At 46.8% G+C, this 17,387-nt stretch overlaps 1 protein-coding gene across 3 annotated transcripts in view; it reads left to right on the top strand.

Annotated features, from left to right (window-relative positions):
- The first annotated feature begins 2,695 nt into the window (after positions 1-2,695).
- LOC310648275 (ADP-ribosylation factor 1) overlaps positions 2,696-17,387 on the top strand; it is a 35,986-nt gene continuing 21,294 nt past the window's right edge. Inside the window, exons 1-3 of one of the 3 annotated variants that reach the window (XM_083376032.1) lie at positions 2,696-2,776; positions 6,844-7,027; positions 17,032-17,142. In XM_083376032.1, coding sequence (XP_083232158.1) covers positions 6,880-7,027; positions 17,032-17,142 — 259 coding nt within the window. In that variant the 5' untranslated portion in view covers positions 2,696-2,776; positions 6,844-6,879. Of the gene's footprint in view, positions 2,777-3,075; positions 3,194-3,213; positions 3,331-6,843; positions 7,028-17,031; positions 17,143-17,387 lie in introns of those variants that run through there. The other 2 variants (XM_083376031.1, XM_083376033.1) reach the window with 2 other exon arrangements.

The raw sequence follows: 17,387 nt of genomic DNA, 5'->3' as shown, positions 1-17,387 counted from the left end.
TCATTCTTAGTGCACTGTGGAAGAGCTCAGAACTTAGCAACTTTAAGACCTGTGGACTTCAACTCCCAGAATTCCTCAACCAGCCATGAGGGCTGAGGAATTCTGGGAGTTGAAGTCCAGAAGACTTACAAGTGCCAACTTTGAAGACCCCTGAGCTAGCTGGTAGTGGTGCATATTAATAAACATGGATAAATTCATCATACATTTGTCAGTGCAAAGGGAAACTGATTCAGCAAAGGAACAGCCACCAAAGAAATTAAAACTGGTACTTTTTCTACAGTTTGTAATATTTTATTAGATTATAGAATAACATACAAAAATACAAAAGCAAATAGTAGGACACAGTGGGGAGGAAAAAGGGGGAAAAAGTGAGGGGGAGAAGGAAAAAAGAACATACTTCCTCTGTTGCAGTAGAAGGAAGCATTACCATTGAACCACAACTTTTTACTTTTCCATAATATTATAAACTAGCCATTTCTATAACAACAAATGAATGTAAACAGTAAAACCCCAAATCCCCCCCCCTTTTTTTTGGTCATCAAGTTTTTGACACCTTGCTAAGCACTGGTGGTACTCAAATATTGTCATGTCCTAAAAGTGGTACAATCTGTGAAAAGGTTGAAAAGCCCTGCCCTACTCTACCTTTTAGATGACAAAGTTGTTGGGTATGTTGGTTATGTTAGACTTAGAAGACTTTTGTTATACATGGGGCTTTTTCCAGGGTAGGGTGGGGTGGGGTGGGAAGAGTTTCCATTTTTGTCCTAGTCATATCCTGCTTCCCTGGGGCTGGGGCTCATGGCTATGTCCTGCATTGGATTTTTTGGGTGAGGGGTTGTTGGCTCTAGGGATTTTTGTCTTTCTAATCCCATCATCTCTAAGCTTCCTGGTGCCAGTCTTTCTAAAAGCATTATCAAATCTGCATTTCTAAAAGCTGGCCTGCTTGGTTTCTGCTTGGGGGAGGGAGACTTGAGGCTCTTTGCCTAAGATGTTTCATTATTCCTTTGGGGAAATATAGTATTCTGTCCTTTTTAATATCCCCCCAAAATATTTCCTTTTCTAGGAGGGTGGGCGGGTGCTGACTTCCAACAGTTGGAACAGGTCCTGATTTTTCTTCCAACAAAATTCAGATTCTTTCCTAGATGTTTTCATTTCCCTGATCCATAACTTGAACCAACCACTTCGGTTCCCACAACCTGCTCAGACTAACCCAAGTTACCCCCTAACCAGGTTTAATCTCTCATGGGGATGAAGTCAAATCCTTCCTTGGCTGGGTCCAGCCCAAGCCAGCTAGTATTTAAGGTTTAAGACTCAATCTGGGATGATGTCTGTGACTAGCCGTTGTAAGGTTATTCACTTAGCCTCACAATTGTCCCAGTGTTACTCAGGAATTTAAGAGAGCCAAAAGAAACTCCTGAGCTGAGGTTTCAGCAAAGAATTACAACTTTATTTTGATGAAAACAGAGAGGGGTGGCCCTATTCATCTTCATGGTTGGTAAAGGAATGAAGGCAACAACCAGGAAAGATGTCTTCCACCTTTTATACCTTTTCAGAACAAAAAGATCAGGTCTTTGTATCAGGAATGAAAAGGTACAGAAAAATAATTCCAAGATGATGACTCATACACAGCAACCCAGTCTCCATCCGTAACTCCTTTTCACCCTCCCCTTGCTCTTTTCATGTAAGAAATCTCCTGTATGTTTAACATGAGACTTTTACTTTTCCAATATACATAAAGCATCTGCTCAAACAATTGGCTACAAAATAATGATTACATAACACTACAAATATCAATATAAAACGATATATATATAATAGCTGCTAGTGTCAAGTTTAAACATACTAAAATCATAAACAATAAAATCCCTTCACCATGATTAACCATAACCACAAAACTAGTGAGGGAAGTCAGCTCCCCAGAGAAGGAAATATTAAAAAAGGCAGAAAAATATATTTTCTAAAAAGAACTTGAAGAGCCAGGAAAGCATGCTCAGTTTTTTTAATAGTCTCAGGTCTCCTTCCCCACAAGCAGAAAACCAGTTCTGTAGACATGCAAATGTAAGCCATTAAGAAGGTTGGAGCCAGGAGCTTAACATCTACATACTCCAGCCCCAGGGAGGCAGGGGCTGGGACATACAACCAGCAACATTCCTAGAAAGGAACACCTAGACTCAGGACACACAGTAAATAGCCCCAAACAGGAACCGGAAATAATTCCAAACAATAGAGTCCAGAGGGTATAAAAACCCACTACCCCCATGTGTTCATTCCTTTTTTCTGGATCCATCTTCCTGTCTGGCTTTCCTCTGCAATAAACTGTAACCCTCTTCCCAAAGCAGTCGCCATGTTGTTTATCCCCGGCTTGGATGGAACTACGACGAAGACTTTTCTTCCAACACTAGGGTTAAGCCCTGGCTGTTCCTCAGCAAGCTCTCGTCACCTCCAATCACAATTCTCATACCAACTAGGAGGACCATGTGGGAGTGGGGGTAGGGGATGATGAGCTTTGTCGTTCCCAAAGGCGCCGCCCTCCACTGGTGAGGGAGGCGACAAGCTAACCCTAACCCTCCCTCCGCGAAATGGTGCGTGAGCCCAGCAGGCCCCGCCCCTTTTTCCAGCGCGCGTGCCACAGAATCTCCCCGCGAGGCTCTGCCCCTTTTTCCAGGCTCGCGCGCGCTCCCCCTCCCCATTGAAAAGGGCACGGGGCACCTCCGTTCCCGCTTTCTAACGGTCGGCAGGGCGCACGAGACGAAGAAGGGGAGCGTGCATGCTCCTAAAGGTAGGTCTTCCTCGTTCTGCTTCTACTCCGCAGTACTTGGCCACGCCTCCCCGTTCCTGCTCTGCCTCCCCCCTTCGGGGAGAAAGAAAAAGCATGAGGCGCAGGGAAAGGAGGAATATATATATATATATATATATATATATATATATATATATATATATATATATATATATATATATATATATATTCTCTCTCTATATATATTCTCTATATATATAGAGAAAACCCAGCCCGTGTTTCCCGTCGTGCTTTGCGGAGCCCTTGGCACTGACGTGGCCGTGGAGAGCCGCCATTTTGTGGGCTGTGAGGGAGACGGAAGGTGAAGGCCAGAAGCAGGCGAGACAGCCGGCGGGCCCGGAGAGGAGGACGAAGACGACGACGAAGTCCCCGCAGCCAGGCACCCCGCGACATCGCCCGGTAAGCAGCCGATCCCTCACGAAGTCTTCGCGGCGGCTGGGCTTGGTATGACCCGACCCTTCCTTCGCCAACGGCCCGCCCTGAGCCGACTGGGCGGGGCAAAGTTCCCCGGCACCCGCTGTTCTCCCGGCCCAGCTGTGAGTCTTCTCTCTCCTCCTTTGACCTTCCCCGCTGCTGCTCCGCCGCCGCCTTTGTGGACCACCATTCCCCTCTTCCCCAGCCCCCACGAGAAGGGGACTGTAGTCAGGGCGAGAAGGAGGTCCTGCACGGGTTCCACTCCTAATAGGCCTCAGGCCTGGGCCCCTTTGCCCGGGGTGGCAGTCACTCCTTACACCCATAGTTCTGGTGCTTTGGCCTGGCTGTATTACAGCGTCCATGAGACGGGGGCGAAGTGGAGTGGAACAACTCGCCGCAGCCAACTCATCACGGACGACTATTTTTTGTCATTCACATTTCATTCTGTCCCTCCTTTTGCATCCATTTTTAATGATTCTATTCCACCACATCTTTGATATTAATTTAACTTGTCCCGCAGCGAATTGTCTGGTGAAGTGTCATAGACCCGGGTAGCCCGCGGGGTGGATGATAGGCTTGGGGGGTGCCTTTTTTCTTTCCTCGTCTGGAATTTGGCCCCAAAGACGCGGGATGGGTGGGGATTTAGGATCCCTTAGTCACTTGCTGGTGACTTCATCCAAAGAGTTGCGGAAGGACAGGGAGTTTCAACTGTGTTGTGGTGAAAATTCTCTTCCTCTTTATTAGCCGAAGGTGAGGAAATCAGACACAAAAGGTCTGGGTTGACAGGCCGGGACAAGACTCTTACTTAATCCATTTATGTAATGACTCCACGCCTTGGGCAGGGGGTTGGGCCAGATGACCTCCAAGGTACCTTCTGGCCCTAGTATTTGGGTGGGAGGAAGGGTCAAATATTAAGCCATGACAGAAATACAAATCACCATTAGCCAAACTTAGTTTATTGTACAAGGTCTTAGCTAGGTCTTTCTCTGTCTTCCTTAAGCTTGTTAGGCCAACTGAGCCATGAAAGAATGAAGAAGGGAGGGAGGGAAGGAGGAAGGAAGGAGAAAGAAGAGGGAGGAAGAAAGGAATGGAAGCTGGTCAGAAGGAGATGCAACCTAGAAATGAACTCCCTGATGGTGAGAACTATAAAGCAAGCAGTGGAACAGCTTCCCTCTGGGAATTGTGGGTGCTCCACCTCTAGAGATTTTCAAGAAAAGATTGAACAACCATTTGACCAGGATGGTATAAAGCAGACATGTCAAACTCGTGGCGTCACGCAATGTATCGGGACAGTTTTGCCATTGCCATCAGTGGGGTGGGCGCAACTTCCAGATGATGCGTCCGGCCCGTGGGCCAGCAGTTTGACACCCCTGGTATAAAGTCTCCTGCCTTGAGCAGAGGGTTGAACTAGATGACCTCCAAAGTCTCTTCCAGGCTTACGATGCTTTTCAAAGCTGTTTTCATGGCCATTCCCATTTTCAGGGTTGTGAACTGTTTCTCTAGCTTTGCCACACAGGCAACTACAGTACAGTATAATTCTGGACATCAAAGCCATCTCAGGACAATGTAATTTACTGCCTAAGTTTCTTTTTCTTGAAATATCAGGAAATGTCAGGCTGGATTAATATTGCTAGTCTCTGCTGATCGGCTGGATTCACCCCACTGGAGAAAGTCCTCTTAAATCTTGGGTTAATGGTTTTTTTTAGGAAATATGTTAAAAAACTTTTCATGTTGCTAATACCTGATAATGACATGCCCCTCATAAATACTTGGGATAATGAGGGGGACAGTTGGTTTTAAGCATTAATTTTTCTGTTTAAGAACTAGGTTTTGCAATAAAACAATGCCAAGGTGGATGGCATTGCTGTTTTTTTTCTTAGTGAATTCTAGCATGTATTTTCTGATGTTTAACTTACTGGTCTTTCAGTGATGTAGTTCACTGGCCTACCTTAGATTTTGGCTCGCTTAAGGTTTTCATCTTTTATCTTTGTGACATGGGCAAAATATAAACAAGATGCAGAAACTAACATAGATTCAGGAACAAATATCTCAGTTACTCAGTGTCATTTTCCCCCCACCTATTTTTTTCCAGCTTAGACTTTTCCTTGTTAGTTCATCAGAACTTGGTGGAAGTTCACTTTTGAAAGATTTGGAGATTTCTTTTACAATGCCAAGCAAAGTCAATGGGGAAGCCAGAGTCAGATAAATGTGTTACTGACTTAACTACACTGATTCAGTTAACAAGTGTTCCAAGAAAGTTCATAAAATGAGGCAAAATTCACATAATTGTCTCATTTAGCAACAGAAGTTTTGGACTACATTATGTTCATAAGTCGAGGACTACCTGTATTAATACCGTAGACTTCTCAGAGGGCTACCTTTTTCTCTGCCAAGTTTGACAGAGTAGAAACTAGTTAACTACTAGTTATGACGTCAGGAGAGTCAAGTAGAGAATCCCAGTGTTAGCTAGGCATCAGATGATGCTTGAGCTCTAGAATTGTGAACAGCCTTTGAGAGAATCATACTGGTCAAACTGGATTCTGCCAACCTAGAGATTGTCAAGCTGGGCTCAGTTTCACAGAGGGAAATGCATGATTATTTTCATTAAAGAAAATTTCATATCTGGCTCATGCTGCTAACAAAGTTCCTTGCGTAGTTCCTTCTAAGTGATTAACATTGAATAGCATTATGCCACGATGATGGTTTGTCCTAGCTACTGTTTCACTCATTTAGGGAACAGAAAGAAATGCATTTGTCTTGAAATTACTTTTATGCTTCTATTTTTATGTTGAAGCCCTTTCTTCTTGAAATGTTTGTAGATATATTTATAAATAGACATAATTACGGTACAGCCAATAAATGTAAAGTGACCTGTTTTGTCTTTCAGTAGTAACATGGTTTTCACACCCATATCTTTCAACATCCTTATGTATTTTGACCATTTTATTGTAGTTTCATAGAACATGTGATCATTACAATAATTGTATATTTGAGCAAACTGCCTGTCTCCTGCTAAAACTTTATCCTGTGGTGAAAATGCCTGTTGCTCTCTTTGTGTATATACAGCAATTTAATTTGCATAAATACTGCCTTCTATTGCCTCTATTGAGCCTCTGTTGCCACAAGCTGACTACAGGTAGTCCTCGACTTATGACCACAATTGAGCCCAAAATTTCCCTTGCTAAGCAAATGCCATTGTTATGTGAGCTTTGCCCCATTTTACGATCTTGTGACAATTGTTGCCGTTAAGTTAGAAACATGGTTGTTAAGTGAATCTGGCTTCCCCATTGAGTTTGCTTGGCAGAAGGTCACAAAAAGCGATCACATGACCCTGGGACACTCCAACCATCATAAATACATGCCAGTTGCCGAGCATCTGAATTTTGATCACGTGACCATGGGGATGCTGCAACGGTCATAACAGTGAAAATGCTCATAAGTCACTTTTTTCAATGCTCTTGTAACTTTGAATGGTCACTACACACATGGTTGTAAGTTGAGGACTACCTGTATGAATGTTTACATGAGAAATAAACCCCCCTCGGTTCATGGGGGCCATTAATATATACTTTTGGGGTTAGCTATGATTGTGATGTTTTACTGAGTTAATAGTCTTGAAACCCTTTGTCCCCTAGATTTTCTTGGCCAGTGGGTGAACAACATCCTCAAACATGGGAAATATTTTTGCCAACCTTTTCAAAGGCCTCTTCGGCAAAAAAGAAATGCGTATTCTTATGGTTGGACTGGATGCCGCAGGAAAAACTACTATATTGTACAAGCTTAAACTCGGTGAAATAGTAACTACCATCCCTACTATAGGTAAGAATTCAAGCATCTCTTAATTGCAACTAATTCTGAATTTAAAATAAGATATGGGTACGTTTTGCACAGTATCACAACTCTGGGTGAAAATGTAGAATTAGCCTGTATAGGTTGCTCAGTAGCTGCTGAGTAGTAGCCAAGATCATGTTACTTCAGTTAACTCAAGAGGGCAATCCGGAAATTAACCTCTGGTTATCAATGACAGACACTCGCAGATAAAGAACTTTTATTATTCACATTAGAAAACTACAACATTACATTACTTTTTGACATAATCGCTTGTTCTGAACCAGCCCTCTTCTGGCCTTGTAAAGGCAAACCCCTATTTAAGAAGAAGAGACTGGAGAGCTTCCAAGGCTAAAAGGCATCTGCCAAGATTTAATTACGCAGTTAACAAAAACACAAGAGCTTGTCTTCTCAAGCGGAAAAGTTGCTTTCAGCAACCAGCCCCTCCCCAAACACTCCTTTTATAGAGAGCTCAGGGCGTGGTCTCCCTGTGCCTCCTCCCGAGGAGTCTCACAGCCTTTCTTTGTTTGTTCCTGCTCGACTGCCTCCTGCATCGGGCGTCCTTGAACAGGGCCAGCTGTGGGTCATCTTCCTCCGCACTCTCGGGCTCACGCAGCTGAGAAGAGGTCCCCGGCTGAGGACTCTGCAAAGCCTCCAAATCATCATCAGCCGGTTCGTTTCCCTCCTCCCCCACATCTGAGTCCTCCGATACATCGGACCCGGCTGTCGGACCCACAAGCTGGCCCTGAGTCACAACACTATCCCGCACCGCAGGGCCCTTCCCCCGGGTCTGCCGATCCGGATGCGGTCGGGATGGGAACTGTTCGTGAAAAGCAGTCACCAACGCAGGGGCATGAACGGCGGTCGCGTCTTCCCATGTGAAGTCCTCCGGCCCGTACCCTTTCCACTCGATCAGGTACTGGAAGCGACCTTTCAGCCAGCGGGAATCCCTGATGCTGGCGACCTTGTACTCGGGGGTGCTGTCGCCATCACGAGGTCATGATGGGGGAGGTTCCGCTTGGCGAAGTGGACAAGCCGGTTGTTCGGGGACCAACAAGGACCGATGGAAGACGGGGTGCACGCGCAGGGAACGTGGCAGAGTTAAACGATAGGCGACCGGGTTGATGACGGCCTCGACTGGGAACGGTCCAAGGTAACGGTGGTCCAGCTTCCTCGCCGGCCGAGTGGATGGTAGGTTCCTGGTGGACAGCCAGACCCGATCCCCCACCGATAATGGAGGCGTATCCCTTCTCGACCGATCGGCGAACCTCTTGTAGTCGGCCTTGGCCTTCTCCAGCTGCCGTCGCACCAACCGATGGATCGCCTGTAACTCCGCCATGAATTCGTTCGCTGCCGGCTCCGGTGAGTCCACGGGAGAAAGGGGGAAAAACCGGGGGTGATAACCCACGTTAGCCAAGAACGGTGTCATCTGCGTGGAGGTGTGCTGCGAGTTGTTAAAGGCAAACTCGGCTATAGCCAAATAGTCCACCCAATTGTCCTGCTGCAGGTTAACGTAGCAGCGCAGATACTGCTCTAAGATGCCGATGACCTTCTCGGTACCCCCGTCGGTCTGAGGATGATGCGCGGACGAGAGGCAAACCTTAATGTCCAACGCCCGCATCAACTCCTGCCAGAAGCGGGCTGTAAACTGGGCCCCCCTATCGGAGACGACTCTATCGGGAAGGCCGTGGAGCCGGAACACCTGTTGGATGAACATGCGACTAGTGGCGCGAGCTGACGGTAAGCCGCGACGGGATGAAGTGCGCCATCTTGGTCAACATGTCCACCACCACAAACACTGTCGTGAAGCCGGAGGATGGGGGTAGATCCGTCAGAAAGTCCATGGACACAGCCCCCCAGGGTCTCTTGGGCGTTGGCAAAGGCTGCAGTAAACCAGGCGGGGCCCCTGTCGCTGACTTGGCCTGCCTGCATGGGACGCAGGAGGTGACATAAGACTGGACATCGTGTCGGACTCGGGGCCACCAGAATGTACGGGAGACCAGGTTCAGAGTCTTGAACAGGCCAAAATGCCCCGCAGCCGGGTTATCATGACATTGGCTGAGGACGAGTCCCCTGAGTGGCCCTCCTGGAACATAGAGCCGGTCACGATAATACAGGAGTCCATCCGTGACCGACCAAGGCGAATCTGGCCCCACCTCTTCCTTCCGCTGAGCCACCCACGCCTCCTGCTGCTGCGCCTCCCGGATCCGAGCCCGTATATCCACCGGCTCCCGCACCGCAGCAAAAGACTCGACAGGGATCACTGTCCTGGGCGGAAGCTTGTCTTCCACTCGGGTGTACTCGGGCTTCCTGGACAGAGCATCCGCTCTCTGGTTGTGCCCGCTTGGTATGTACCGCACCCGGAAGTCAAACCTCGCAAAGAAGAGGGACCACCGGATCTGGCGTTGGTTCAAATTCCGAGCGGTCTGCAGGCTTTCCAGATTCTTGTGGTCCGTCCGGACCTCGATTTGATGCCGCGCCCCCTCCAGATGATGCCTCCAAGCCTCGAACGCCGCCTTGATGGCCAGCAGCTCCTTCTCCCAGATGGTATAGTTGCGCTCCGAGGGATTCAATTTCCGAGAGTGATACGCGCAAGGGAAAAGGGTACCGTTGGGCGTCGCTGCCTGGAGTAACACGGCCCCAATGGCAATGTCGGAGGCGTCCGCCTCCACGACAAACGGCCGTTGCGGGTCAGGATGCTTCAAGATGGGCTCCTTCATGAAGGCGTCCTTCAAAGCTTGGAACGCCTGTTGTTCGGGGGCGTTCCACTGGAACCGAGTCTTCTTCTGCAGGAGCCGGGTGAGGGGGGCTGTCAAGGCAGCAAAGCCAGGGATGAATGTCCGATAGTAGTTGGCAAATCCAAGAAGTCGCTGAACATCCTTCACGCGACGCGGGGGTTGCCAACTCTGCAACGACTCAACTTTACTCGGTTCCATGGCGATGCCCTCAGGAGAAATGCGGTGGCCCAAGAAATCAATGGTCACCTGGTAGAACTGGCACTTCTCCAACTTGGCAAACAGCCGATGTTTCCGGAGGCGCTGCAGGACCTGACGGAGATGCTGATGATGCGCTTCACGCGACGGGGAGTAAATCAGGATGTCGTCCAGGTAAATCACAACAAACTGGTCCAACAGATCCCGAAAGATGTCATTCATAAAATGCTGAAACACAGTGGGGGCGTTGGTCAGGCCAAACGGCATCACCGTGTACTCGAAATGTCCATAGCGAGTACCAAACGCCGTCTTCCACTCATCACCCGGCCGAACCCTGACGAGGTTGTAAGCTCCACGCAGGTCCAGTTTCGTGAAGATCTTAGCCTCCCGGAGTCGGTCCAAGAGCTCGGGGATGAGGGGCAGCGGGTAGCGGTTACGCATCGTGATAGCGTTGAGTTTCCGGTAGTCACAGCAAAGCCGTAACTCGCCCGACTTCTTTTTGACGAAGAGCACGGGCGCAGACACTGGCGAGGACGAGGGCCGGATGAAACCACGAGCCAAGTTCTTTGTCAGGAAGTCCCGCAATGCAGCCAACTCGGGCTCCGACATGGAGTACAAACGCCCCACTGGGAGAGGCGCATCAGGGACTAGGTCAATGGAGCAGTCGTAGGGCCTGTGCGGGGGTAATTGGTCCGCCTCTGACTCGCTGAACACGTCAGCAAAGTCGGACAGTTCGGGAGGCAAGGAAACCCCTGGGGAACCCTCCACCTGGCCGGCACAGATATGGCGGGTGTGGTCCACGCACTGCAAACTTGGGAAGGTGACCAAGTTCTGAGACCAATAGATCTGTGGATCATGCGCCCGGAGCCACGCCAGTCCCAAGACCACGGGGAAGTGCAGTTCCGAAGTGACGTAGAACTGAATGGCCTCCACATGGGTACTGATGGCCATACACACGGGTTGCGTGGCGGCCGTAATAGGCCCGGACAGGAGCACTCGACCATCGATGGTCTCCACAAGCATGGGCGGATCCACTGGACACTGGGGAACAGCCCATTTGGCCACAAAGGCCGAATCCATAAAGTTAGTGGTAGCCCCAGAGTCAATTAAGGCATGGACCGGAATCCCCTCTGGCTTGCCAGGAAGGATCAGACGTGCCTCCAAAATCAAATGCCGTGAAGGTTCACAGGCACCGTCGGAACGGCATCGCTCGGCGTGGTCGTTGTGGGTCGCCCGATCTTTCACACCGTCTAGATCGGGCTCGGGCCGTTTCCCGACAGCAAAGCAGGGGACTTTCTCAGGGCCGGCTTGGTCACTGATGCCCGCTGACGCTTCTTTGGACAAGAAGCAGCCAAATGTCCAGGGTCCCCACAGTAAAAACACAACCCCTCCGATCGTCGTCTGTCCATTTCCGTCACCGATAGACGGGACCTGGCGGCACCCAGCTCCATTGGCTCCTCCCTCTGGACTGGGGGCTCACGCACAACAGGGGCGGCAGGGGTCTGTGGGGTGGCACGGCGACTCTTTCGCTGCTGCAACCGGGCATCGATCCGCAGACAAAGATGGATCAGCCCATTCAGATCTGAGGGAATGTCCACGCGGGCCAGCTCATCCAACATCTCCTCTGACAAGCCATCCTGAAAGGCATCCACGAGCGCAGCCTCATTCCAGGCGGAATCCTGGCTAAGCAGCCGGAAATCGCTGATATAGGCCTGTAGAGGGCGCTGACCCTGCCTCAAAACTTTCAGGCGTCGGGTGGCAGTCTGCGCCTTAATCGGGTCCTCGTACATGAGGCGCATATGGTCACAAAACCCCCCAAAGTTATCCAACAAAGGGCTAGGCTGTGCCAACAGAGGCGTGCCCCAACGAGCTGCATCTCCCGACAGAAGGCTCAACACGAATCCCACCTTATCTCGGTCAGTGGGGAAATCAACTGCTCTCACGCTGATAAAAAGCTGGCATTGTCCCAGGAAGGCAGGAAACAGTTCTGGATTACCAGCAAATTTATCCGGCATAGCTATCTGACATTTCCTCCTGGGTGGGGGTGCAGCATGTACCTGAGCTTGCAGTTGAGCCACCTGAGCTGCCAGCAAAGTAAGTTGCTGGTTGAGCTGGGCATTCTCGGCAAGAAGCTGCTCCATCGTAGTAATAAGGGGTGGTGGCTGAAAGCAAACTGTTCTGAACCAGCCCTCTTCTGGCCTTGTAAAGGCAAACCCCTATTTAAGAAGAAGAGACTGGAGAGCTTCCAAGGCTAAAAGGCATCTGCCAAGATTTAATTACGCAGTTAACAAAAACACAAGAGCTTGTCTTCTCAAGCGGAAAAGTTGCTTTCAGCAACCAGCCCCTCCCCAAACACTCCTTTTATAGAGAGCTCAGGGCGTGGTCTCCCTGTGCCTCCTCCCGAGGAGTCTCACAGCCTTTCTTTGTTTGTTCCTGCTCAACTGCCTCCTGCATCGGGCGTCCTTGAACAGGGCCAGCTGTGGGTCATCTTCCTCCGCACTCTCGGGCTCACGCAGCTGAGAAGAGGTCCCCGGCTGAGGACTCTGCAAAGCCTCCAAATCATCATCAGCCGGTTCGTTTCCCTCCTCCCCCACATCTGAGTCCTCCGATACATCGGACCCGGCTGTCGGACCCACAAGCTGGCCCTGAGTCACAACACTGCTATTCAAATTGAGGCACTTGTCATAACGTCTTACAAGGTTTGAAATTCCTTAGTCGCTCAGCGCCAAATCTGGGCTATGGGGGGGGGTGATCAAAAGCATCCCAACGGAACTACTTCAAAAGTTCTTGGGTGCGTCTAGCGGTGTACGGGCAAGCATTATCGTGAACCAACACACTGGAAGTGATGCCATAGAAAATCCCGCCAAATGAGAAGATACCAAAGGAGTACTGCTAGTGAAGTTCATGGAGCGTGGTTCGACCATCAATTCAGAAGTCTACTGTGAAACGTTACAAAAACTCAGACGAGCCATCCATAACAATGGTCTTCCCATGCGGAAGAAAGGGAATCACTGCCCGTCTTTTTTTTTAATCTGGTGAACCAGCTCTGCCCCCTCTACTTCTGTACTGTTTAGCCTTGGATTTCTAAGAGGTGAGGCAGGTGGCAGGGTGTGGGAGACCTGGCTGTGGGGACCCTGAGGTAAGCAGGTGCAGGGCACGTGGGGCAGCTCCCCCCTCCTCCACCTTGCCTTGCGGCAGCACCAGCACACCACATGGCCACTTGTTGCGAGCAGAAGTGGACAGCAGCCACCCAGGCTCCTGCTGGGCGGGGCTGTTGGTGCCGCTGCTGCGAGGCAAGTGTCAGGAAAAAATAAGACCCAATGTCTCTTTTGGAGGCCTATAAAAATATAAGACCGGGTCTTATTTTCGGGAAAACACGGTATGTAAAGGTAAAGGTTCCCCCGCACGTGCGTGCTAGTCGTTTCCGACTCTAGGGGCCGGTGCTCATCTCTGTTTCAAAGCCGAAGAGCCAGCGCTTGTCCGAGGACGTCTCCGTGGTCATGTGGCCGGCATGACTAGACGCCAAAGGCGCACGGAACGCTGTTACCTTCCCACCGTAGTGGTCCCTATTTTTCTACTTGCATTTTTACGTGCTTTCGAACTGCTAGGTTGGCAGAAGCTGGGATGAGTAACAGGCACTCACTCTGTTACGCAGCACTCGGGATTCGACCCGCCAAACTGCCGACCTTCTGATCGACAAGCTCAGTGTCCTAACCCACTGAGCCACCGCGTTAATTCTTGTTTGGATAAAAATATATCCTTTTGTTTTGAAAAGCAAGTCTAAGGTGGTCTGAGGATTCCTGAGTGAATATACAGCAGATTTAATATCTAAAAGTGTTCACTGCTTAAGACTGCCTTCATTTAATTAATTACATATGCATGCTTATACTTTTCAGAGGTCCGATATTGTTCTATGTACACTCCTTGTTTTATTGATTGCATGTAATATTCTAATTTTCTGAGATTGTGGATTTGGGGTTTTCATGAGCTGTACACCATAATCATCGCAATTATGACAAATCACGGCTTGAACTATCTTGCTTTGCATGTAATGAGTCTATCTCATATATTAGTTTCCCCTTTTAAGTTGCATTACTGAAATAAATGAACTTTTGCACGATATTCTAATTTTTCGAGTTTCACCTGTATACATAAGAGAACAGGCTTAGGTGAGGGGAAAGTGTTATAATTCAATCTATTTATGAATATGAATGAATATGTCCATAATTGTCCAGTGTATTTTAACAATGATGTAGAACTGTGCTATGAGGAGCTTACAATTTACATTTCTTATTCTTGGGGAATTAATGACAGAAAGAAAATGGATTGAAAAAAGTAGATGCAAAAAATGAAATTAAATGAAATGAACCTTTATTGTCAAAGTACAACCATGTATACATTGAGATTAGCTGAGCCTCCCTTTGTGCTCCCACCCCCAACACACAGTGACAAACAAACCCTCCATCTTACTACACCATGTGAACCAACTACACCACACACCGGCCTCCCAAGTCAATTCTGCATAAAATTCACAAAAGATATTTCTCATTCAAAAGCCTAACAGCCCACAGATAAAAGCTGTTTTTCAACCTCTTGGTGCGGCTGGCTATACTCCTATATCTCCTACCCAATGGTAGGAGAGTAAAGAGATACCATCCAGGGTGTGAGTCATCCCTGAGAATTTTCTTCACTCTTCCAAAAACCTGTCACCAATCAATTCTAATGTGTGATCATCTAATCTCCCAACACTTGGGAGAAAAGTCAGATCTTGAAGCTTTATGGAATGCTAAAAAAAGGTGGAGGCATTGAGCACCCACTTGGCTGAGATGGTGTGAAGATTCCTGCCATGGAAGAGGACTAGACGACCTCCAAGGTACCCTCCGATCTTGGAGTTCTATAATATTTTACAACATATGTGTAGCTTTTTAATTTTTCTTCTGTTTGGTTGTGCCCAATTCTCAGAAACTGCCTTTTCAGAAGTGGTTTGCCATTACTTCCTTCCTAGGGCTGAGAGAAAGTGGCTGCCCCAAGGTCACACAGTTGGCTTCATATCTCAGGCAGGACTAGAAGTCCCAGTCTCCTGGTGATTGGCCCAAAGTCACCTAGCTGGCTTTCATGCTTAAGACAGAGCTACAACTCACCGTCTCTCGGTGATTGACCCAAAGCCACCCAGCCTACTTTCATGGCTAAGGCGGGACTTGAACTCACCGTCTCCTGGTGATTGGGCCAAAGTTACCCAGCTGTCTTTGTGCTTATGTAGGAATAGAACTCACTGGCTCTTAGCTTTTTAATACCACTTTGTAAAATGTATATAGAGAGGGAAATGTTCGGTTTTTCTTTATATTATTGCGATAACTTGCTTATAAGATGTGTTTTGGCTGGCAAGGAGGATGTCATGGTTCTGACAGATGATACTCTTCAAAGAACTTAGAGGCACTGTTTACCTTAAAGAATCTTTATTCAAGTAGCATGGCATCGGCACATACATGGTCGAAGCCAAAATCTGAATTCTCCCCTTAGCATGTAGTATCAAACACAATTCCATCCTCTAATAGTCATAAATCACGTTCTCCAATTAGTTTGAAATGCAGGTTTTCCCTCCTGTTCTCCAACCCGCCATTTCTTATAATCTCTTATTTCAAAAGCCCCTGCTTTCACACACCATTACAATATTGTTATGTCTAACTAACTCCCATCACATTCCTCCTCCTGCTGCAGTAACTTCTAATTCTAAAAGTAAAGCATAGGAAAGAAAAAGGCTGCATCGCCATATGTTGTCAGCAAGAACATCTGATGTTAGCAGCGTTGACACAGAACAGGCTGTTGAAGACCAAATGTGACTGACATCTTTTATATATATAGATTTTATTAGTTTTTATAGGGTTAGGGATAAGGTGAGGTCAGGATTGGATTTGGGTTGGGGTTGGGGATGGGGTTTTTCCAAATAACATTTTCAATATTTAGCAAACAGCATAATGTCTGGGTACATGTATTTAACTAACAATAATAGATATAGTTAATTATCATATGTTGATTAATGCTAATATATATTCAAAATTACATATCACATTCCTTTCTCTCTCGACTCGTTTTTCTAGCCATTGATAGAAATTACCCCATGTTCTAAAATACACTGAGTCTTCTTTCACTTTAATCTTTAAAGTCAATCTATCCATTTCTGCACACACTAAAATTTTCTTAATACTTCTTCAGTTGGTAAGTGTTCATTTTTCCAATGTTGAGCAAATAAAATTCTTGCTGCCGTTAATTTCTCATAATTAGGTCCTATTATTCCTAACTAAAATAATTCTGGTTTAAAGTCTATTTGTTTTTTAGTCATTTTCTCCAACCATAAATGTATTTTAACCCAAAAGCTTTTTGCTTTGGGGCATGTCCACTAGATATGATAATAAGTACCTGGTCTTTGTTTGCATTTCCAACAGTTGTTTGAAGTATTTTTTAACATTTTTGCTAATCTCACTGGTGTCACATGCCATCTGTAAAACATTTTATATAAGTTTTCTTTATACAACACTGCCTTAGTTAATTTAACATTTCTTTCCCATAACTTTTGCCAGTCTTCTAATTTTATATTATGTCCAAAATTCTTTGCCCATATTATCAGTTTCTTTTACTTGTTCTTCCTCCATCTTTAACAGTAATCTATAGAGTTTCTTAATCAACTTTTCATCTGTTTTTAGCATTATCTGATCAATTTATGTCTGTTCTTTATAAAATCCCATTGTTTTAGCATATTTTTCATATCTTGTTTGAATTTGCAGATATGGCCACCATGCTAGATCAATACCTTGTTCTTGTAGATCTTGTCTGTCTTTCAATTTTCCTTCATTGTCCAAAATATCTTTATTAAGTCACAACTTTATGGTAGTTAATTAAATTTGGGTAAGCAAAAGCTTCCATTGTTGAAAGCCATTCAGGTATCTTAATATAATTTTTTTGTTTTTATTTTTTCCCATTCTGAAAGAAGTGATTGACATCATCTTAAATGGATAAATTTATCTTTCTCCTATTAACTGAACACATTCTCTCATATCTGTTTAGGTTTCAATGTAGAAACAGTAGAATACAAGAATATTAGCTTCACGGTGTGGGATGTCGGTGGACAGGATAAGATCAGACCACTTTGGCGCCATTATTTCCAAAATACACAAGGTGAGTTGGTGGTGGTCTGCAATATCCACATACTATTTCAATCCATTTAATCTGCATAAGCATTCATTTGCTCCAGAACTGCATGGACAGCACCAGGAAATCTTGTGAACTGCATGAATCAAGTAGAAATGTTATGAAGAATACAAGTAGTGCTCAACAACAGTTCATTTATTGACTGAATTTACAACGGCACTGAAAAAAATGACTTACGGCCATTTTTCACACAACCGTTGCAGCATCCCCAT

Source organism: Vipera ursinii, assembly GCF_947247035.1.
Source record: "Vipera ursinii genome assembly, chromosome: W".
NCBI classification, from domain to species: domain Eukaryota; kingdom Metazoa; phylum Chordata; class Lepidosauria; order Squamata; family Viperidae; genus Vipera; species Vipera ursinii.
The sequence above is the reverse complement of the archived record's forward strand: the minus strand, read 5'-3'. Positions and strand labels throughout refer to the sequence as shown.